This window comes from Salvelinus alpinus, chromosome 5 (genome assembly GCF_045679555.1).
Source record: "Salvelinus alpinus chromosome 5, SLU_Salpinus.1, whole genome shotgun sequence".
NCBI lineage: Eukaryota > Metazoa > Chordata > Actinopteri > Salmoniformes > Salmonidae > Salvelinus > Salvelinus alpinus.
In genome coordinates, this window is record NC_092090.1 from 21,843,363 (window position 1) to 21,867,579 (window position 24,217).

Genomic DNA, 24,217 nt, shown 5'->3' on the forward strand with positions numbered 1-24,217 from the left:
TCAGCGTCACTCTACCCACGACAGACTATTTCCACTAGTCCAGCCCATCCCCTCTCATTCAGCGTCACACTACCCACAGCAGGCCATTTCCACTGGTCCAGCCCATCCTCCTCCCATCAGCATCACACTACCCACGACAGGCCATTTCCACTGGTCCAGCCCATCCCCTCTCCATTCAGCATCACTCTACCCACGACAGGCCATTTCCACTGGTCCAGCCCATCCCCTCCCATCAGCATCACTCTACCCACGACAGACCATTTCCACTGGTCCAGCCCATCCCCTCCCATCAGCATCACTCTACCCACGACAGACCATTTCCACTGGTCCAGCCCATCCCCTCCCATCAGCATCACTCTACCCACGACAGACCATTTTCACTAGTCCAGCCCATCCCCTCTCATTCAGCGTCACACTACCCACGACAGACCATTTACACTGGTCCAGCCCACCCCCTCTCATTCAGCGTCACACTACCCACGACAGACTATTTCCACTAGTCCAGCCCATCCCCTCCCATCAGCATCACTCTACCCACGACAGACCATTTACACTGGTCCAGCCCACCCCCTCTCATTCAGCGTCACACTACCCACAACAGACTATTTCCACTAGTCCAGCCCATCCCCTCTCATTCAGCGTCACACTACCCACAGCAGGCCATTTCCACTGGTCCAGCCCATCCCCTCCCATCAGCATCACTCTACCCACGACAGGCCATTTCCACTGGTCCAGCCCATCCCCTCCCATCAGCATCACTCTACCCACGACAGACCATTTACACTGGTCCAGCCCATCCCCTCCCATCAGCATCACTCTACCCACGACAGACCATTTACACTGGTCCAGCCCATCCCCTCCCATCAGCATCACTCTACCCACGACAGACCATTTACACTGGTCCAGCCCACCCCCTCTCATTCAGCGTCACACTACCCACGACAGACCATTTACACTGGTCCAGCCCACCCCCTCTCATTCAGCGTCACACTACCCACGACAGACCATTTACACTGGTCCAGCCCACCCCCTCTCATTCAGCGTCACACTACCCACGACAGACCATTTACACTGGTCCAGCCCATCCCCTCTCATTCAGCGTCACACTACCCACGACAGACTATTTCCACTAGTCCAACCCACCCCCTCCCATCAGCATCACTCTACCCACGACAGGCCATTTCCACTGGTCCAGCCCATCCCCTCCCATCAGCATCACTCTACCCACGACAGACCATTTCCACTGGTCCAGCCCATCCCCTCCCATCAGCATCACTCTACCCACGACAGGCCATTTCCACTGGTCCAGCCCATCCCCTCCCATCAGCATCACTCTACCCACGACAGGCCATTTCCACTGGTCCAGCCCATCCCCTTCCATCAGCATCACACTACCCACGACAGACCATTTCCACTAGTCCAGCCCATCCCCTCCCATCAGCATCACTCTACCCACGACAGACCATTTCCACTGGTCCAGCCCATCCCCTCCCATCAGCATCACTCTACCCACGACAGACCATTTCCACTGGTCCAGCCCATCCCCTCCCCTCCCATCAGCATCACTCTACCCACGACAGGCCATTTCCACTGGTCCAGCCCATCCCCTCCCATCAGCATCACTCTACCCACGACAGACCATTTCCACTGGTCCAGCCCATCCCCTCCCATCAGCATCACTCTACCCACGACAGACCATTTCCACTGGTCCAGCCCATCCCCTCCCATCAGCATCACTCTACCCACGACAGACCATTTCCACTGTATTTATTAAAAGAGGTCCTACAGAGTCTTACATCCCTAATAATGTTATGATGAATATAGCTCTACAAACACTCCAGGAAAAGGAGTCCGGACTATTAGGTTATTGAGGTGATCATTATGTTTTTATTGAATATTATGTATTACTTATTTGTATTTTATCTAACACAATGGCAGGATACAATATGTGTATCATTTAGATGATTATATATGAGACAATCGCAGTGCAGGCTTTTCTCCTCCCCCCACCTAGACCCACCCATCCAGTTCAACAGAGGGGTGTGGTTAGGTGTGGTTAGGGTCGCTGCAATAACCAATAAGATGGTAATCAAGCCACCATGTTGCTGGGATGGGAAATTAAATGATGCATTCATCAACAGGCAGATTGGATGTTTGGATATAAACAGGCTCAGGGCTCAGGGTAGATTGGATGTTTGGATATAAACAGGGCCAGGGCTCAGGGCAGATTGGATGTTTGGATATAAACAGGGTCAGGGTAGATTGATGTTTGGATATGAACAGGGTCAGGGTAGATTGATGTTTGGATATAAACAGGCTCAGGGTAGATTGATGTTTGGATATAAACAGGCTCAGGGCTCAGGGTAGATTGGATGTTTGGATATAAACAGGCTCAGGGCTCAGGGTAGATTGGATGTTTGGATATAAACAGGGCCAGGGCTCAGGGTAGATTGATGTTTGGATATAAACAGGGCCAGGGCTCAGGGCAGATTGGATGTTTGGATATAAACAGGGTCAGGGTAGATTGATGTTTGGATATAAACAGGCTCAGGGTAGATTGGATGTTTGGATATAAACAGGGCCAGGGCTCAGGGTTGATTGGATGTTTGGATATAAACAGGGTCAGGGCTCAGGGTAGATTGGATGTTTGGATATAAACAGGGCCAGGGCTCAGGGTAGATTGATGTTTGGATATAAACAGGGCTGATGCATACCAGCCATTTAGGGGTAATGAGAACGGTTGTGTCCCAAATCACACCCCATTCCTTATATAGTGCACTACTTTAGACCTGGTCAAAGTAGTGCACTGGTCAAAAGTAGTGCACTACATAGCTAGGGAATAGGGTGCGATTTGGGACGCATCCAAAGATTGTTAATCTGACAGGGAGTTGGAGAGCTGGTTTGTGAGGGGTTTCTGTGTCTGTCTCACACCCCCCTCTACTCTCCATCCAGCCCAACATTTCATTGGCTGTACTGATCCAAGACTAACACACACACACCAATACGCACACACAGACACATTTCCTCACTTGCATGCACTCACTCACCCACACACAGATACATACAGACACATACACACAGCACTGATTACTGAGCCTGTGGACTAATGCTAAATCCCCATCAGAAAGGGAATTGGCTGCCAACAGCACATCTGAGCAGATACGGTCTTCAGTACAGTAGCACACATACATTCAGGCTGATGGAGGGAAACTAAAACACAGCTATGAATACAGCAGCTCAGAACCTTTGACTGGATCTGAAATGGGTGTCTCTGTTTCTCAGTATTTTTTCTACTTGGAATTGGCATCTTTGAAAAGCACCCTTACGGCAGATTATGAATGGTTCTCGATGGCGGTTCACTGACCCATAATTTAATATTTTATTGACTCCCCTTTAGATCTTGGACCTGTGTTTGTTTCAGTGTGTTATAAAATGAGAGCCAGTACCACTAATGAGTTCCAGACTGTCATGTCCAAGACAAGACAGTAATGTTTAGTACATGGAAGGGAGGGACACCTTAACAGAAGTGTGTACTACAAATGTGCCAGGGCCTGGGCTAATCTCTGATGGCCAGATTCTGACTAAATTACTCTAGGTTTTAGTTCTGGGTTAACCAAGATTAGACCCGGGCACACTGGGGCGTTGAGATATATAACAATATACATTTAATTATATGCTCTGATCGAGCCCTAGATACGAGACAGATAAGAATGTATTTCTGAAAATACTGGCTAGTCAATAGCCACACTCCTCTCTCTGCCAGTGAAAAGGGTTAAATATCTGCTGGGGCACTGAGCTTGTCCCTGACCAGCGGCCCGAACACCGGCTCGGTTGTGTCAATGTTTTACCATACCGTACAGCCTTCTATCGACAAGTTCAATATTCTCATCCACCGAGGCGATTCTCTCACATTGGTGCCCCTCCCACTCACTCACTCGCCCACAGCCCCACGCACACTCGAATGACACTACGAGATTTCTCACTCCCCGTTCGCTACCCTTCGTGCCGCGCGCTCTCCCCAGCATCACAGAAGGTAGGTGTCAGTGGAATTTCTATTTTACCTCCATAGCCTATTTGTGTCATGTCATATTTCCGATGTTCTATACCTCGCAGAACTGCATGGTTCCTTCCTAAAAAAGGATTAGCCTACTGGACAGTAATGGTAGGCTAGTATATTCTGCATTGATTTGGATTGCGTGTCAGTGAAGATGCCTTGTGTTCTTTATTTGTACCGTTAAAATAAAATACAACAGAATAATATTTTGTAGTTTATTGTAGTAGTCTAAATTTGAAAAAGAAATCGCTACTCTGGCCCTGCGTGTAGAGACCGTGGAGGAATCCCGAATCCGATTGCATAGGAAAGGAAGGATTAACACATTTGGGTATTTGCCAGTTTGTTAATATTACACCCGGTTTTAAGAGCTAAAGGCCTGTATGAAAAACACAGACTAGGATGAAGCAGCTCTGTATGGAAATGTGAATGATAGCCTATTTCACATAACAGGTAGATTTTAAAAGGGATAAAACGATGACGATGTAGTTTAGGCTATGTGAAATATACCGATTTTGAAAAGCACAAAAATAGACATATTCACCACCCTTATTAGACACGAGCACTACAATATGTCGAAGATGTTGGTCCACAGCATGATTAACGAAGTGTCAAGATATGGCGCTGTCTTGCGGGTAATTCGGACGAGAAGAATTGGGTGACCCAAATGTCGATGCGATTTATCCAACCGTCTATAAACAGCGTATCTGCCGACCTGTAGGCCTAGGCAGCAGCGGAGTTTCATAACCAAAATAAAAACCGAATGGTCTATGAATCACAAACCGAAGTAACCCACTGTGCATCAAAATACAGTGTAGATGCTTCTTGACATGCTGTCATTCCTTTCATTCTACAGAAAGAATGTTACGTCAACACAGCAGCATATTTGTAGGTCTACACTACACGACAAGGCTACATTAATAGATCGATCTGTCTTTGAGTAGGTAGAGCCTGGATAATACTTTAGTATATACTAAGAATCATATCATTGTTATTATTGGAATTTAGACTGCATATCAATTCTGAATAGGCTTCTGAAACCAGAAGAACGCAATAGTGTAAAAGGTCTATTTCCTAAAGGCAGATACACACCTAAGGATCATACACCGCTGAGTCCATGTAGTCATATTCAATAAAATGAGCAGGCCTAGTTTATTGCATACATTTACACATTAAACCTTTTCTTGCTTTTAGTGGAATTACCTTTTTTGGACATACATGGTTCATATCAGCTATGGGTTCTTTCTCTCCTTAATAGAACCGTAATCTCAGGCCTATCTCAGTGTCCAATAAGCAGATACCATGACAGAACATAGTAACCTCCATAGGCGTAGGATCTTAATTTGATCACACTTTTGTCCTTGAGAATTTTCCTGCAGATGAACTTCATGATTTACATAAATTCACTGAAAACCTGCACTTACACATAGTATTGCACTTTTCATATAGCCTAATTTTGGCCAGCTAATAGCCTAACCCCAAATCAAATCAAATGTTATTTGTCACATACACATGGTTAGCAGATGTTAATGCGAGTGTAGCGAAATGCTTGTGCTTCTAGTTCCGACAATGCAGTAATAACCAACGAGTAATCTAACCTAACAATTTCACAACAGCTACCTTATACACACAAGTGTAAGGGGATGAAGAATATGTACATAAAGATATATGAATGAGTGATGGTACAGAACGGCATAGGCAAGATGCAGTAGATGGTATCGAGTACAGTATATACAGTACATATGAGATGAGTAATGTAGGGTATGTAAACATATTAAGTGGCATTGTTTAAAGTGGCTAGTGATACATGTATTACATAAAGATGGTAAGATGCAGTAGGTGGTATAGAGTACAGTATATACATATGAGATGAGTAATGTAGGGTATGTAAACATATTAAGTGGCATTGTTTAAAGTGGCTAGTGATACATGTATTATATAAAGATGGCAAGATGCAGTAGGTGGTATAGAGTACAGTATATACATATGAGATGAGTAATGTAGGGTATGTAAACATATTAAGTGGCATTGTTTAAAGTGGCTAGTGATACATGTATTATATAAAGATGGCAAGATGCAGTAGGTGGTATAGAGTACAGTATATACATATGAGATGAGTAATGTAGGGTATGTAAACATTATATTAAGTGGCATTGTTTAAAGTGGCTAGTGATACATGTATTACATAAAGATGGCAAGATGCAGTAGGTGGTATAGAGTACAGTATATACATATGAGATGAGTAATGTAGGGTATGTAAAACATTATATTAAGTGGCATTGTTTAAAGTGGCTAGTGATACATTTTTTACATGTATGGCAGCAGGCACTCAATGTTAGTGGTGGCTGTTTAACAGTCTGATGACCTTGAGATAGAAGCTGTTTTTCAGTCTCTCGGTCCCTGCTTTGATGCACCTGTACTGACCTCGCCTTCTGGATGATAGCAGGGTGAACAGGCAGTGGCTCGGGTGGTTGTTGTCCTTGATGATCTTTATGGCCTTCCTGTGACATCGGGTGGTGTAGGTGTCCTGGAGGGCAGGTAGTTTGCCCCCGGTGATGCGTTGTGCAGACCTCACTACCCTCTGGAGAGCCTTACGGTTGTGGGCGGAGCAGTTGCCGTACCAGGCGGTGATACAGCCTAACAGGATGCTCTCGATTGTGCATCAGTAAAAGTTTGTGAGTGCTTTTGGTGACAAGCCAAATTTCTTCAGCCTCCTGAGGTTGAAGAGGCGCTGCTGCGCCTTCTTCACCACGCTGTCTGTGTGGGTGGACCAATTCAGTTTGTCCGTGATGTGTACGCCGAGGAACTTAAAACTTTCTACCCTCTCTACTACTGTCCCGTCGATGTGGATAGGGGGGTGCTCCCTCTGCTGTTTCCTGAAGTCCACGATCATCTCCTTTGTTTTGTTGACGTTGAGTGTGAGGTTATTTTCCTGACACCACACTCCGAGGGCCCTCACCTCCTCCCTGTAGGCCATCTCGTCGTTGTTGGTAATCAAGCCTACCACTGTAGTGTCTGTCTTCTGCAAACTTGATGATTGAGTTGGAGGCGTGTATGGCCACGCAGTCGTGGGTGAACAGGGAGTACAGGAGAGGGCTCAGAACGCACCTTTGTGGGGCCCCAGTGTTGAGGATCAGCGGGGTGGAGATGTTGTTACCTACCCTCACCACCTGGGGACGGCCCGTCAGGAAGTCCAATACCCAGTTGCACAGGGCGGGGTCGAGACCCAGGGTCTCGAGCTTGATGACGAGTTTGGAGGGTACTATGGTGTTAAATGCTGAGCTGTAGTCGATGAGCAGCATTCTCACATAGGTATTCCTCTTGTCCAGATGGGTTAGGGCAGTGTGCAGTGTGGTTGCGATTGCGTCGTCTGTGGACCTATTGGGGCGGTAAGCAAATTGGAGTGGGTCTAGGGTGTCAGGTAGGGTGGAGGTGATATGGTCCTTGACTAGTTTCTCAAAGCACTTCATGATGACGGAAGTGAGTGCTACGGGGCGGTAGTCGTTTAGCTCAGTTACCTTAGCTTTCTTGGAAACAGGAACAATGGTGGCCCTCTTGAAGCATGTGGGAACAGCAGACTGGGATAAGGATTGATTGAATATGTCCGTAAACACACCTGCCAGCTGGTCTGCGCATGCTCTGAGGACGCGGCTGGGTATGCCGTCTGGGCCTGCAGCCTTGCGTGGGTTAACACGTTTAAATGTTTTACTCACGTCGGCTGCAGTGGAGGAGAGTCCGCAGGTTTTGGTAGCGGGCCGTGTCAGTGGCACTGTATTGTCCTCAAAGCGAGCAAAGAAGTTGTTTAGTCTGTCTGGGAGCAAGACATCCTGGTCCGCGACGGGGCCACCGATCAAACAATGTTATGGACTAAACATTAAAATCCTGTTGCAGCAGTTTTATTTTGCTGCTACAATACTGGTCAAATTAAGATCCAACATCTGTATGTGTGTCCCATTTGGTGCCCTATATGAAAGCTATTAACTCTGAGTATGCCACACCTGTGACACTGGGTCAGTGTTTCATAGGATGCGTCCCAAATGGCACCATATTCCCTAGTGCATCATCAAAAGAAGTGTACTACATAGGGAATAGGGTGCCATTTGCCACACAGACATACTTTCAGTTCCAAAACCAAGATCTTTAAGGAGGGGCAAGATGTGCTAACTGGTTTTATATGTCTCATATTCAGAAACTTTGCAGCCTATCAACAGTTGTATTCTCTCTGAGCTATCCCACTAAGTGTCTTTCATGATATAAATGTCTGGTAAGTGCACTCTGACAAGAAAAATCATTGTAAACAGTATTGTAATCGCCAGCACAGCTGATGTCAATTGCTTGCTTCCAATATTTCCTGCTCCCTAAAAGCTGAGCTTTACATTTTCACCCTCTACAGGGAATTATCTTTGAAATTATCCATTAAAAAAACCTGGTGATTGAGCAGACTCAGGGGTGATTTAATTGTACAAAAATGCTGTCTCATTTAAGACAGCATTTATACTAAGGAAATATATCGTACAGGTTATATCAATGGAAACCTCATATTACTTTTTAATTTGTCATTTATGTCATCCATTAATTACAACTTGTCTAATAAAGCGTGGCCATTCAAAAAGGGAAAATCAAATATCCCTGAACTGTCCACATATAAACTGTGTAACTAAATCGAGCCAATCGTGATTGAGTTATATAATCTATTTTCTAATCAAATTAAATTGTAGTCTAATCAAGTAGCATGGCAAAAACAGGAGATCAGCTCATCTGCTACTTTGTGGGTTTTTGGTTGAAATCAAGATGATTTTAGCATGCAGGTGCATGTAATCTCCTGTTAGTAGGGTTTAAAAGAAATCTGCGATAACACACAGCTTTGATTAAATTCTGCCTGTTGGTTGCAATTTCCTCGCTTAGTTTTCGTTGAGCGGTGATTAAGGTGAGATGTGTGGTTGTTACCCACAGCCTCTTCACACTGACGGTGTTTGAGTTATTGATCTCTTACAGATATTTATCTAATCAGGATTATCGACACTAGGTCTGTGTTTATTCCGTTTAAAGATGCACTATGCAGAAATCGTCCACCATTTCCTGTTTGCTAAAATTCTAATAGCAAGTATAGTAAATCATTGTACCTATTTCACAGCCGCTGTGAAATATATTTTAAACAACGCAAAATATTGTACTTCCAGCTGTTTGAAACTGGTGTACAAATCCAAAAATAAAAGATGCAAAAACAACACTTAAGAACAGGTAGCATAGAAATTGTACACATAGAACAGATATACCACTTCTTAGACTTGCTTTCAATAAGAATGCAGATCTATAACTCACATTTCTATGTTAATTTTGGTGGGTCGCCCAAAAAGTCACATATTGCAGTTTTAAGAATATAACAATTAGGGCTGGAACAATTACTTTATAATCCTGTAACAGACGGTTATGTATGAAGACCGTCATTAAAATAAAATAACCATCATGATGGCCGGGCATTCACGAGGATGAGTCTGTTTCTGCTGTAACATGAACTCTACAACGTGATGAAGCTTTGTTGCTCCTTGCTGAAACAAGCAAATTGTTGTAGAAAACAAGTCTTCGGCTGCCTAGGTGATGCCCCCCTCCCTGACGCAGCAGCACATGCAGTCACGAGCAGAGAAGAGGAGAAAATGTGCATGTTTTTGTTGTTGTTGCTATTTGAATGGTTATTACAGTGACAGGATCATTTGAGGAAAAGGAGATACCTAGTAGTTGTACAACTGAATGCATTCAACCGAAATGTGTCTTCCGCATTTAACCCAGCCATTCTGAATCAGAGAGTTGTGGGGAGCTGCCTTAATCAACGTCCATGTCATCGGTGCCCAGGGAACAGTTGTTGTTGGGGGTTAACTTGCCTTCGCTGACCAATTAGTTGACTCAAGTGTGTGAGTGCTGGGGGGGAGTACACTCCTTTGTTTACACTTGTAGTCCGTCATTGCTTTGCGTCCTAGTATGTGATTTCCCTGATAGTAGTCTCCCTGAGCTGTGTGTCCCTATAGGTTCTCCTGAGCCAGCTAGTTATATGACAGGGTGATGGAGCAGGGGTCTAATTGATTAAGCAGAGAACAGGAGAGAATTATCAGGTACTCTGAATTATCCTGCTCTATACTGCCACTAAGAGGTAGCCACACCTCTGGTAGTGTGACACTTAGTAGGGGGTAAACCCAATGACTGTATGGATCCACCCCCTCATTCTTTACTCCCATTCATCTCCCAACAACCCCCTATGGGCAGTGATGGACCCTCAGGTCCTCTGACTTGTCATATCAAGGGCATGCCGTTCATCAATGCTGCTAGTGTTATGATATAATATGTGACTGGAATATTAAGTATTTGAAAGGCATACCCACACACTGATATAGGGAATTTTAATGGGAATTTGACCTAATGTCCAGGGAATGTTTTTGGTTTGGTTTCGTGAGCATGTGAGATGTTTTGACCTATGCCTGGTTTTCTGAGTATTGTATTCATTCAGCCCATATTGTCATTGTCCTTAATGTTATCTGTACCATTTATTCAGAGTTATGTAAATCCTTCTCTGGAATGGCCGCAAGCAACGTTTCTCACCCACTCAACATTGCATGCAATGTGTGGTGAAGCAGAGTTCTAGGAGAATCATGCCCATGGAGTCAGAGAACATTACATACAGTACATTGGACATGGTCTAGTGTTGCCACTGCAGTACACACACACACACACACACACACACACACACACACACACACACACACACACACACACACACACACACACACACACACACACACACACACACACACACACACACACACATACACACACACACACACACACACAAACTCACAAATGTAGACATACACACAAATGTATATACACTGAGCATACCAAATATTAGGAACACCTTCCTAATTGAGTTGCATGCCCCTTTTGCCCTCAGAACAGCATGGACTCTACAAGGTGTTGAAAGTGTTCCACAGGGATGCAGGCCCATGTTGACTCCAATGCTTCCCACAGTTGTGTCAATTTGGCTGGATGTCCTTTGGGTGGTAGACCATTCTTGATGCACATGGGAAATTGTTGAGCATGAAAAACCCAGCAGCGTTGCAGTTCTTGACACAAAACGTTGCGCTTGGCACCTTTTGTCTTGCCCATTCACCCTCTGAATGCACACTATAGACAATCCATGTCTCAATTGTCTCAAGGCTTAAAAATTATTCTTTAACCTGTCTCCTCCCCTTCATCTACACTGGTTGGAGTGGATTTAACAAGTGACATCAATAAGGGATCATAGCTTTCACCTGGATTCACCTGGTCAGTCTATGTCATAGAAAGAGCAGGTATTCTTAATGTTTTGTATACTCAGTGTACAAATGCACACACACACATCCTCTTGCCTTTTCTGCCAGGCCAAATGCTCACAGTTGACATCGCTCAGGTGGCATAAGAGCACATCAAGAGTTGCTGGACTCGACTCAGCGATGAGTGGGCAGAAAAATGCATCTCTGCCAGCTAGCCAGGCAGCTTGTTACTGTAGTGCATCCCAAAAGGCGTCCTAATCCCTATAGTGCACTACTTTAGACCAGAGCCCTATGCCCCCTGTTCAATAGAGGTGCACTATAAAGAGAATAGAGTGTAATTTGAGATACAGCCTGAAGCTCTTCCATCACCCATCAGCCATCAGTCAGAGGCTGAGCTATCTCTTAGTGTAGGCCTCTCTCTCTCTCTCTCTCTCTCTCTCTCTCTCTCTCTCTCTCTCTCTCTCTCTCTCTCTCTCTCTCTCTCTCTCTCTCTCTCTCTCTCTCTCTCTCTCTCTCTCTCTCTCTCTCATCCCATGTCGCCTTGTGGAGGGCCGTTGCTGACTCCCCCACCCGCCTTCCCATCACTCTTAGACATCTTACTTGTGTTTATCAAGTGGTGAGTCCATTGCTCTTCTAAAAAGAGAAGCTGGAGCCAGCAAAACGTTGTTTTGGTAACACATTCTTTTTTTGTCCATCAGCATGGCAGCAAAGACACAAAATGGCTTCCTGCCTGGCCTATAATTTACCGAATGAATTAGGGCAATAATTAGCTAGAATGAGATTGATCATTTGCAGCTTTTATGAAAGGAATGTTATGCAAGTCTGACTTTGTAGAGTTCTTTCAGAATGATTGCATTGCTACTCAACCAATAGAAGACAGCTCGAATATAAACCTCTATCACCAACAAGGATATATGGCTGTTTTTTAAGCAATTCTATACAATACTTAATTGCTAAATATTAGTTCAGCTTTTGTCACAGTAGAAAATGACACAATCTTTGCATGAATTATTTAGTAATAGAGCCCAGTGTCTTTCACATAAAGGTATGTCTCGTTCACACTTTGACTTAGAAAAATAGCTTAAACTGCTTCCTTGGCTCTATTCTATTATGTTTAGTCATCAAACACCTCTGGAAAACAACACACTGTCACATCAGAAAAGCCTTGCACATGGCCTAGTGCAGTCACCCTGTGCTCACCCTCCAGTTCCTGAAAAGAAAAGAAATATCTGCTCACTATTTGGCTCATTTCAGGAATAGAGTACCTTTTGGGCAGAGTCATTTTATAAAATAACTATTTATTTCACCCAATTTTAACATTCTGTCATGAAGAGCACATGTTCAACTTCATAAAAACATTTCCATCTCAAGAGGTTAAATGAAGAAAGTGACTATAAAAAGTGACTATGAAAGTGATAGGGTTGAACGTAACAAGGTTGACTTTAATCAGCCATAACTTCCCTTGTGATGCGACGTAAAGAATGTTGCAAATGCCGCTGTCCATGGTTCTGAAAGTGAGAGGAGCAATATCTAATGAGGGGCATTTTGTTATTTACAATAAAAGTACTCATGTTAGAATTGAGGAATAAACTAATGCAGAAACCTTAAGCTGCCCTCGTAAAGCAATTTATCTGGATCCCACAAATGATGAATGATGACTTCAGCTGCGCAGGTAATGCAGTTTTGAGGGATTAAATGTTTACCTGCTAGAAAGCCAGCTATTGCTCTTTGGGGATGGATTAGGAAGAGCTTGGCACTGAGCTTTACAGCTCTGGATATACAGCAGTATGGCTGTGTCTTTCAATCAGAAAAAAAGATTGAATCTCCAACCCACTAATCTGGCCAACCCAGAACTAAAATCTTGCGCCAGCTACATGATTTAGTTCTGGGGGGGTGACATATTACAAAAGATACTAGAACAAGCAGCAGAAGCAGGGCCTTAGCACCACCCCCTCTCTCTGCAAGTTTCTGGAAAGTCTATGGACCAAGTGTCCCCTTCCCTTCCGAAATTCAAAATTGTGATTTGTCCAAATGATCAGTGACGAAAATCCAGCGGAACAATGTTCCTTGTTAGTTGTCGCATCCCACAATCTGTTGAAAGACGCTAAAATATGCTACGTGTGTCTGTCCACGAGAGATTACCAACCCAAAAACATAAAAAATGAATACTGGCAGTGGCATAAGTAGGCTATGGTAGATATGCAGGTAACTTCCAAAATAAAGTAAACACTTGAGTAAATGAGGGATGCAAAGTATATTGAAAGCAGGTGCTTCGATACAGGTGTGGTTCCTGAGTTAATTAAGCAATTTAAACATCCCATGTGTCATGTAAAAAAAATGCCCAGTTGATCATTATTTTGGCTACCATGTCTAGAAGAAGACATCTCAGTGACTTTAAAAGAGGGGTCTCAAAGGAGCATAGGGGCTTTAAAGGGTGTGTGTGTGTGTGTCTCAGTCACCAGATCTCAACCCAACTGAACACTTATGGGTGAATCTGGATCAGTGCCTGAGATAGCGTTTTACATCACCATCAACAAAACACCAAAATTAAGGCATTTCTTGTGGAAGAATAGTGTCGTATCCTTCCTATAGAGTTCCAGACACTTGTAGAATCTATGCCAAGGCACACTGAAGCTGTTCTGTTGGCTCGTTGTGGCCCAACGCCCTATTAAGACACTATGTGGGCCATTTTGGGTTTACTACCTTTTTATTTGGGCATTTTTATTGTTCAGAAATGTGGTGGGTACTCTCTTCGTTCGCTGGACTTTATCCTGCTAACTGTTCCAAATGTCCGAACTGAATTTGGTAAAATGGCTTTTATGAACTCTGCGCCATCGTCTTGGAAAGCTATTACAAAATACTTTTAAACTGGAAGAACTTGTCCCGATTAGTATTTTTAAATCACTGATGAATGATCTTGAGACTGATTCCCTGACCTGTCAATGTTTTTAATTTGCTGTTTTTGATTTTGTTATACTCTTGTGAATTCTATGGTTTTTACTAGATTACTTGTAGTTTTTCATGTTGTTTGTCTGTAATTTTTGTAATGACTTGGTGCTGCCTATCTTGGCCAGGACGCTCTTGAAAAATAGATTTTAAATCTCAATTAGCCCTTCCTGGTTAAATAAAGGTTAAATAAAAATAAATAAAACATTTTGGTGTTTCCTTTATTCTGTCTGTTACCTGTATTTTAGGTTGTATAAGACCTAAGCTATATATTATTGTTACACTGTCCATATCATATGTCATGATGTCACAACACAGTGAGCGGAGGAATAGAATCATGCATATACAGTTAATCAAAACATTGTTCTCATGTAAGTATTTTAGTGGGCGTGTTGACACCAATAGTTCACATTCTTGGTTGTTGTTATGAAATGTTTTGGAGAAATGTTTGACTCTGCACCATACGCACACACGCACACACACACACACACACACACACACACACACACACACACACACACACACACACACACACACACACACACACACACACACACACACACACACACACACACACACACACACACACACACACACACACACACACACACCCTCAGAGTGTGTTTACTATACAGTGTTAGTAGGGTGTTAGCTGGACAATAGGATCAGCTCTGAGCCTGACACCATTCTAATTAGACCCTCAGTACGTCCCAAATGGCACCCTATTCCATACATAGTGCACTACTTTTGACCAGAGCTCTATGGCCCATGTTAAAAGTAGTGCACTATATAGGGGATAGGGTGTAATTTGGACGGAGACATGTTTTTCCAGGGCCACAAGAGGCTTCGGCCTATAGAATGGACCCACTACTACCCACCCCATATTTACATATCATTTATTTAACAGATGCTCTCTTCCATAGTGAGTTATCAAGCTACGGAAGGATGAATGCATCTGCTAAACATAGTAAAGAGTTTCAACGGAGTAATAAAAGCATGAAAGTATTCACCTGTAGAACAAATACTGTTGTACTCCATCTAACGGTTGTACTCCTTGCTTTACTATAATGCTCTGGGTGACAGTTACCCACATGGACAGATCTATGATCAACTTACTCTTCCACAATCCCAACCTTAACCATTAGATGGGACAATTGAAAGCTGACCACAGATCAGCAGACAGATGTAGGATCTTAATTTGATCACTATTTTGTTGTTGAGAAGTTTCCTTGCAAACTTGTAGTGTATTTTAATTTAAAAAATGATTCTAAAGTTTGTTATTTCCACTTTGAAATGTCAGACTTGATATGCCCCAAAGAAAAACGTATCAACCCTTACAAAAATGTGCATTATTTATAATCCACATAATAATTCAAATTTCCTGTTGCTGCAGGATTATTTCCCTGCTGTGGCAAACTAGCTGAAATTAAGATCCTACATCTGTATAAGGGTTACTTCATCCTACCCCTTTAATATCAGACCGAATATCAGAGCCTGAAGAATGTGTTTGATGGGCTGTGTGAGTCTGTATGCTCCCTTCCTCCCTTCATTGAAGTAATCACGTATTAAACATGGTTTTACAGGTGAACGCAAGGGCTTCACCACAGATTTCACCTGTCCAGTCCTTTCTAGTCAGTGGTTATGTCAAAGAAGGGAGGAAGGAAGGATACACTTTCAAATAATGTGGATGTCTCTGCAGGCTGGTGTGGGGGCGGGACCTGGGTTCGAATTCTATTTGAAATCTTTTGCTCTAGCCTGCCTAAGGTGCCAGATGGGCAGGTATAGCAGTTCTGGGACTATTCTATTGGTCCATTAAGCCAGACAAGGTCAAAGAAGCATAGATAACGTATCTGAAATGATTTTAAATAGAATCTGAACCCAGGCCTGGTGTGGGCTCACAGGCCCATTTTCCATGAAGAGGAAGAGGATTAGCTGGAGATTGTCCTTGGACATGATAATTATTGGGTTGGAAATGTTAATTCGTCTTTAGGACTAATCAGAGCATGACATCTTTCAGTAGCCCTTCACGCCCGTATACGGGTTCAAAAGGGCAGATTTGGAAGATAGTGGCTGTACAGAGCTCAGGCTCAGGCTCTGTACTTGTTTTGACTGACTGCTGTTCTGAATTTGGGCAACTTTTTATTGTCTGTGTGAGGGTAAATGCTGTAAATTAAGAGGACTCTATGTATTTTTGAAAGATGAGACGTTGAGGATTATAATAAATACCGCTGTCACGTTCCTGACCTTATTTCCTTTGTTTAGTCTTTGTTTAGTTGGTCAGGACGTGAGCTGGGTGGGCATTCTATGTTTTGTGTTTCTATGTTGGGTTTGTTGTTTGGCCTAATATGGTTCTCAATCAGAGGCAGGTATTTGTCATTGTCTCTGATTGGGAACCATATTAAGGTAGCCTGTTTGCACTGTTGGTTTGTGGGTGATTGTTTCCTGTCTTTGTGTTTTGCACCAGATAGGACTGTTTTCGTTTTTCACATTTATTGTTTTGTTGCTTGTAGTGTTCACGTTATTATCTTTATTAAATCATGTTGAACACTAGCCGCGCTGCGTTTTGGTCCTCTCCTTCATCCCAGGATGAAAGCCGTTACAACCGCTTTGATGTCATACAGTCCAAATGTGCACTTCACATTTCCAAATAAAAAAACAAATGCCATATACAGTGTCAACGTTTATAATCACTATGTTTGATGTTCAGTTACAAGATGACATGGCGTCATACCCTGGGTTGTTCTGAACAGAACGAACCAATGTTTGTTTATTGTGGGGAAAAAATGCAGCAGAACACACACCTGAATGCACTCATGACATGACTCATTTCTATGTGCACCAAAATTACCATCTGTTTCTCTGAATTTAGCATTTTTTGATTTCGTTATCAACAAAATTCAGCGGAAAGTACAGAAAATGTAAAATGCCCATAAAATCAACAGTGTAATGTTTGGATTCAGTCTCGTGTCAGGTGAACTGTTGTGTACTCACCTTTGGTCTAATAATTTCCCCATCATCTCCAAACTGTTCCCTTTCAATTGCTACCATGGTTATACATTTGCTTTTCATATTTCTTCTGTAACAAAGATTTCAATTTAGCCCTATCCATATAGGTCAATTCCCACGAGTGTAAAAGGTTAAGGTGGTGTGATGTTCAGTATGATGTTATGATTTTAAGCAGGTCCTTGTTTTTTTGCATTATATAAGTGTTCTCCTCAGTAAGCATATTTTTTTGTCTCTCAGATGTTTTGGCAATCAGCATATCAAGTAGATCCAGCTGGGGGAGGAAGTTGAACGTTAATGTTTGAAAAGCGTGACATTAATATTCAGACAGTCAGCTCAGCCTCAGTGCCTGTTGAATCTCTGTTGAATCTCTGAAGGCACTTCTGACACAAAGGAAAGAAGAGGGAGACAGTGGTCGTCTCAGCTGAATTCCTTACAGCCAACAGGGCCATTGTCAGGCTTCTCTGCCTCCCCTGCCGCCAAGTCGAGAGAAAATGGAAACCGGCATTTGAAAGGATATAGAACTAGGGCTGTTGCGGTGGCCGTATTACCGCCACACTGGCAGGCATGAGTCATGACCACAGTAAAATTCCACGTGACTGTTGAGTCACGGTAATTTCCTCTTATGCATTCTGGACATGCGTTGGTAGTACCCAACTTGCTAATGACCGTCAGGTCGCTAATGGCCTGGAACTCAGGGCTCTATTGTCCCTCCATCAGGTCCTAATGGCCTGGTACTCAGGGCTCTATTGTCTGGTACTCAGGGCTCTATTGTCCCTCCATCAGGTCCTAATGGCTTGGTACTCAGGGCTCTATTTCCCCTCCATCAGGTCCTAATGGCCTGGTTCTCAGGGCTCTATTCTCCCTTCAGCAGGTCCTAATGGCCTGGTACTCAGGGCTCTGTTGTCTGGTACTCAGGGCTCTATTGTCCCTCCATCAGGTCCTAATGGCCTGGTACTCAGTGCTCTATTGTCCCTCCATCAGGTCCTAATGGCCTGGTTCTCAGGGCTCTATTGTGCCTCTAACCACCTCTAACCACTCTGACATCAATGCAAATGCAATTCAGAATCACATCAAACACTTATCATCACAACAGTATTTTACTTATAAAAGTCACCTCGCTGTGATTGATCAGTTTGAGGAAAGAAGTTCAGTAACGGGTTGAAACTGAGAGGAAAACATGGTCGTTGTGGACGCTGTTTCAAAGCCTAACTAAATGAAATGGACAGTGCTTTCTAAATTGATGATTCATTCAAAACACACATATTAGAGCTTATACTATCTATGAGCCCGGGGAAAAAACGGAATTAAAATAACGATTGTGCCGTTATACAATACATAGCCTACCGCATATTATGCACTGCAGAAAAACATTTAAAAAAACTGATTTAAGATGTCATTGGTACATAATTGGTCTAGCATACTCCAAATTGAAACAAATTCTAGTAATCGCCTTTGAGTGTGGACTGTATTATTATGCATACTGGATGGACCTTATGTTACCCTCCAAACCTTCTATCCATGAGTCTGGGAGAGAACGTATAGGCCTAGGCGATGCTGTTGGTTCATTGATTGTGCAGGGCGGCTTACAGAGTTAGCCTACAATTATAGTTCATTTGTATTTGATTTTGAGTAGCCTAGTAATAGGGAATTTTTTATAATTTCATAATTAATTGGCTGAAACATTACCTTTAGCTACAGAATATCTCACCACCGTGTGTTTCCATCTCCTCCCATCTCTCCTTCATTCCTGTCACGGATCCCTCCGGAACTGTGTCATTACGCACACCTGGTCCCAATTTCCCTGACTGTAATTGTATAAATGTGTCCTTTGGTTTCCATTGGGCTGTCGATTATTGTTCCAAAGTCCGTTGTGCCTGTGAGTACCTGTGCCTTGCTGTTTTGGCTTTCGTGCCGCTTGTTTTGCGCAGATGATCACGGGTCTCGTCCGAGGTACTCGCTCTTTGGGTCTCAACCCTGTGTTTTGTATACGTGTTTGTTTGGTCTTCGTCCCCGTGCTTTTACATGGCACACTGTAATGTGGGTGACATTTTTAAAACTATTACGCATTCCTGCGCCTGTCTCCCGATCCTTCACCCAACGTGACAATTCCTTTCTTGAGCACGCAGAGAGAGGGTCTGTCAACAGTTCAATGAAATATGTTTCATTGTGAAAACATGTTACTATCGATGTTCACGAACAGATTTAACTTGGTTTCCCAAATTAAGCACTGGGTAGTTGCAGTAACATGGTTGGAGAGCCCATGGCATACAGAGTTTGGGTGGAATATCACCTGAACCATCCCTCTGATTTGATTACAGCAAAAACATTCCACTACCACTGCATTGGTTGACATGACTGACCAGTGGCTCAATGCTATGGATAATGGCAGGTATGTGGGTGTACTATTTTTAGATTTCAGTGCAGCATTTCATTTGATTTAGTGGATCATGAAATACTTTTGACAAGATTATTGCATTATGGGTTTAGGGAGGCAGCATTGAATTGGGTACAGTCATATCTAACTAACAGGAAACAGTTCACCTATATCAATGGGTCGTTTTCTTCCCCTCATGCTTTAAACTGTGGAATACCGCAGGGCAGCTGCCTTGGGCCACTTCTTTACTTAATATATACCAACGACCTTCCTTATGCCTTATCTCAAGCTACTATATTTGCAGATGATACAACAATTTATACAGCAAGACAATCGGTTCAACAGGTACAGCAAGCTCTATAAGTAGATATGGGAAATATCAGGGAGTGGGTTTGCTGGAACAAACTTGTTTTGAACGTCAAGAAAACCAAAGTTATGTTGGTCTGTTCCACCAGGGAAAGGCCACCACAACATGGGATGCAAATAAGTATGGGGGGAGTACAAATTGAGGAAGTGGCAGAAACCAAACTACTAGGGGTGCAGCTAGACAACTGCTTATCATGGTCGTCTCAAATAACTCATCTATGTAAAAAAATATATATATATGCATGCATGATCAGAAGGATAGCTAAATATTTACCGGGAAAGATTCTTAAGCAAATAACCCAAGCATTAATTGGGAGTCAGGTGACCACTGTTCTGTGGTCTGGGAAAATGCATCAGCAAGTGAAATTAGGAGGCTGCAGATTGCACAGAATAAAGCAGCAAGGATTGCTTTAAGGTGGAGATATGATTATTCTGTTGTAGTCATGCACAATGCTCTTGGGTGGTCATTAATCAAGAAGATAATACAAAAAAAACATGTTTCTTTCCCCCATTTAAAACGGCCATTTAAAACGGCCAAACTCCATTCACAACAGTATTCAGTTGGTAAGAGACAGACAATACTAGGAATAGATTGTCCATCATCTACTGTATGTGTTATCCCAGGAGAAAAGAGAAGCGGGCAAAATAACATTTAGATTCAGAGCAATAAAGAAATGGAAGAATTTATCTGAGCAAACCAGAAACGTTTCAATATATAAATTCAAACAATACTTTAGAACCATATAATAAATTGGAAGGTTGTGCAGCACCATGGTAGATGAAGGAACCAATCTATCTTTTCAGACTGTTAGAGTATTTATCTGGTCAGTATGGCAGGGTATTATGTCTGCTGTTTGTAACAGTTTGTTATATGAGAAAATGTGATTGTATTATAAATTGTATTTTAATGTTCGAGGACTCTTGGAAGATTAGTCCGAATGAGGACTAAAAGAGATCCAAATCAAATCAAATCTCTGCTGTGTCTGTGGATTACATTGTTGGACATTTCTATCTCTGTGTTGTCTTCATTCTCAATGTCAGTGGGTGAGAGTGCTTTTACGAGATCAGGAAGTGATGCTATTGTGCGCTTTCTATTATTCTCTGTGAAGAAGACACATCTGGAGGTCATATAGTGGCCGAGCTATCCTGGTGATTTTCAATTTGATTGTAGTGATAAGGTTGATCCTCTCAGATACAGGGCCTTGCTCACTGAATGAATCCCCTGGGCAGAATAACAGACAGGGAATGTTATAGACCCTAAGTAGGTAAGGAAAAGACTCAAAGCATGATTGTGTTTCCTCATGCAGCTTAACCTCTTGGACCCCTGGTATGTTCCTTGTAACAGAAGACACAACAGGAATGAAGCAGCTTTTTAGAAATAGTGAATACATTTAGCCTCTATATACTGTACCTTGAGTTAGTGAGCAAAAAGGTGTGTGTGTGGGTGCATGTGTATTTGTGTAAGGTGGGTGCGTAATACTGTGTATGTGATTTAAACATTTTACCAGTTAACTCAATCCCCAAAGATATTGCCACTCATAGTAAAAAATTGTAGGCTATTGTATCCAGCGTTAGTGTATTGAGAGTTTGATGGGTAGTTTTTGAGAATTAGCCCTCAGTGAACATTACCAGCTCCTCCAGTATCATTGACATTCACTTTAGAGAAGTTCCATGCTTCATTTGAAAAAGTCAAAATGTCCGAATTGTTACTGTTGTTCTTCCTGTAGTGTATTGATCCAGCATGAAAATGTACACACATTGGCCTTTCCGCTGGCATTGTTATTCTAACACTCACAATCCCAACATGAGTCCCAAATGGCTCCCTTTTCCCTATTTTTATCCTTATTTACTACTTTTGACCAGAGCCTTATGGACCCTGGTCAAAAGTAGTCAACTATATAGGGAATAGGGTACCATTTTGGACGGAACCCCCGTCTCCTGAGGTTCAACACAATTCATTCCACTCTATTTACTTTCTCGGCAGCTGAGCAAATTCCAACAGTTAGCCTTTTTTGGAGCTGAACGTGAAACTAAAACTACAAATAAATCTCCAAAACTAGGCCAATATGTGCTGCTTACTTGCTAAGTACACACGACAGAGCACATTTTGGTCATTTGTAAGCACAAACTAGCTCATCATTTGAGGAAGTCATCAGCTGATACTAGGCACAGATGCTGAAAAAGCTATTCGTGTTAAATGTCACCCGTGGCGGTGGCTTGTGCATCTCGTTTACGTGGGTGAGGTCTATTGTTTTGACCTTACACGTAACCCCTGGATAACAAGACGTCATTCTCCTTCCGTGTTCCATCTATTTACCTCCTAATGCCCTTGCTTCCCCTCTGCAGTGAAGAAAAAAACACCCATGATATTAACCCCCTCTCATATTCTTCCAGTTGGAGATGAGCCAGTAAACCATTTTGTGCTAAAAATAGTTTCCCTGATGAAGCACCTGCATGCAGGATCAGGATGCTGCTTCTACCGCTGCCTTGGCAGTTGCTGTCTCCTCCTGTGTTACTCTGCTGTGTATTCTCCCATGCAGCACGTCTGGCCCTCCCTCCCTCCTGCCCCTACCTCCCTCCCCCCTCAGAAATGCTGCAATGCGTCTCCCATAGCCAAGAGTGGGTCAGTGTAACTCAGCCAGCGGCAACATAGCTAGCTAGCTTAGCATCCCCATGGCAACAGCCAATGGGGTTTGCAGGCTGAAGCTAATGAGGCGTTTGCAATATTGTTGTTGTTTACGTGGCATGAAAGAGAATGTATATACGGGTTTAAGACATTTACAGAGAAGAAATAGGATGGCGAGTGAGGGAACCTTGGAGGGAGGGGAAGCCAGTGTATGGCTCACAGTGTTTTAGTCTGCAGCTAATTGTGTTTGGCTAATGCTAGAAGCCCGGATGTTGTATTATCAGTAATCGGTTTCAGCCATGTTTTCATACAGCCCCAGCGTTTTGGTATTTTTGTTAATTGGCTTATCTAATATGCGAAATACACAGACTGCCGTGATGCTGCTGTAGACTTGCAGTGTCCCTGTCAGGCACTGTAGGAACACTCATCTTATAGCAATAATAATAATCATCGTCATCATCATCATAATCATAATTATAATAATCACAATAATTAATATCATAATAATAATAATACTCATAATAATAATACTACTACTAATAATAATAATAATAATAACAATAATGATGGGCCACAATACTGATGGCGTCTACGCTTCCAATAATATTAAAGCACGGTTGCAGAGGATCATTCTGATCCATGTTCTCTGATTTTGCTTTCCAATGGTGTCGTACTGTCATTTGACTAAGTTACTCATAACTGCAGTACATTTCTAGCTATTTCCTTATCATGGAAAACATGAGGTCTCACATGTTAAACCGTTGGTCATGTTCCTTAATGGACCCTCAATGCTTAAGGCTTATCACATCACCACATAATACAATGCCTCCATTATAAGTCTAGTCTATTTTAACATGCTACAATCGAAGCAATATTATAGTGAACAGTGGGGCGAACCCAGGTCGCTGGCTAGAAAGGCAAACACCCTACCCATTACGTCATTAGTGTTAAGCCACTTGGTGGGAATTGTAACGTGGCTTATATAGCGAGGATCGCTACAATATTTAGTATTTCCACGCACAGAAATATTGTAGGAAGTGCGACTACTGACTGCACTGTTGTTTAAGTTGTTTTTCTTATCCCTGTGTTTTGTTGTGTTTGTTTCCTCTCCAGGACAGAGGACCCTGCAGTACAAGAGTGATGTCCTTGAGACAGTTGTGTTGGTGAACCCGTCAGAGGAAACTACAGCTTCACAGGTAGGTGTGACCCAGACATACCTGACAACTGAGAGCTTTTGCCTTCACAGAAATCACCTTTATACATAAAATATGGTACGGTTGATGTTTCTCAATGGAAACCTTTTTTGAAAAGATACTGCTTACTGATGAGGTCAATCAACTGTGATGATAATCCACTAATGTCATTTTTTCTTCTATTTGTCCCTCTCCTCCTCCCGTCCAGATCCGCTCTCTGGTCACTGACTCTGCTGGACACAAGCTACTAGTCCTAAGTGGCCAGAGCTCTGAGCAGGGAGGTGACATCACACTGCAGGGTGGAGCCTTCACCTGGAGACACTTCTCTGACGTCATCTCTGATCCTGGAGTAAG

At 42.9% G+C, this 24,217-nt stretch overlaps 1 protein-coding gene across 1 annotated transcript in view; it reads left to right on the forward strand.

Annotated features, from left to right (window-relative positions):
• map1aa (microtubule-associated protein 1Aa) overlaps positions 1–24,217 on the forward strand; it is a 65,056-nt gene that overhangs the window by 26,044 nt on the left and 14,795 nt on the right. Inside the window, exons 3-4 of the mRNA XM_071400957.1 lie at positions 23,784–23,866; positions 24,072–24,212. Coding sequence (XP_071257058.1) covers positions 23,784–23,866; positions 24,072–24,212 — 224 coding nt within the window. The remainder of the gene's footprint in view (positions 1–23,783; positions 23,867–24,071; positions 24,213–24,217) is intronic.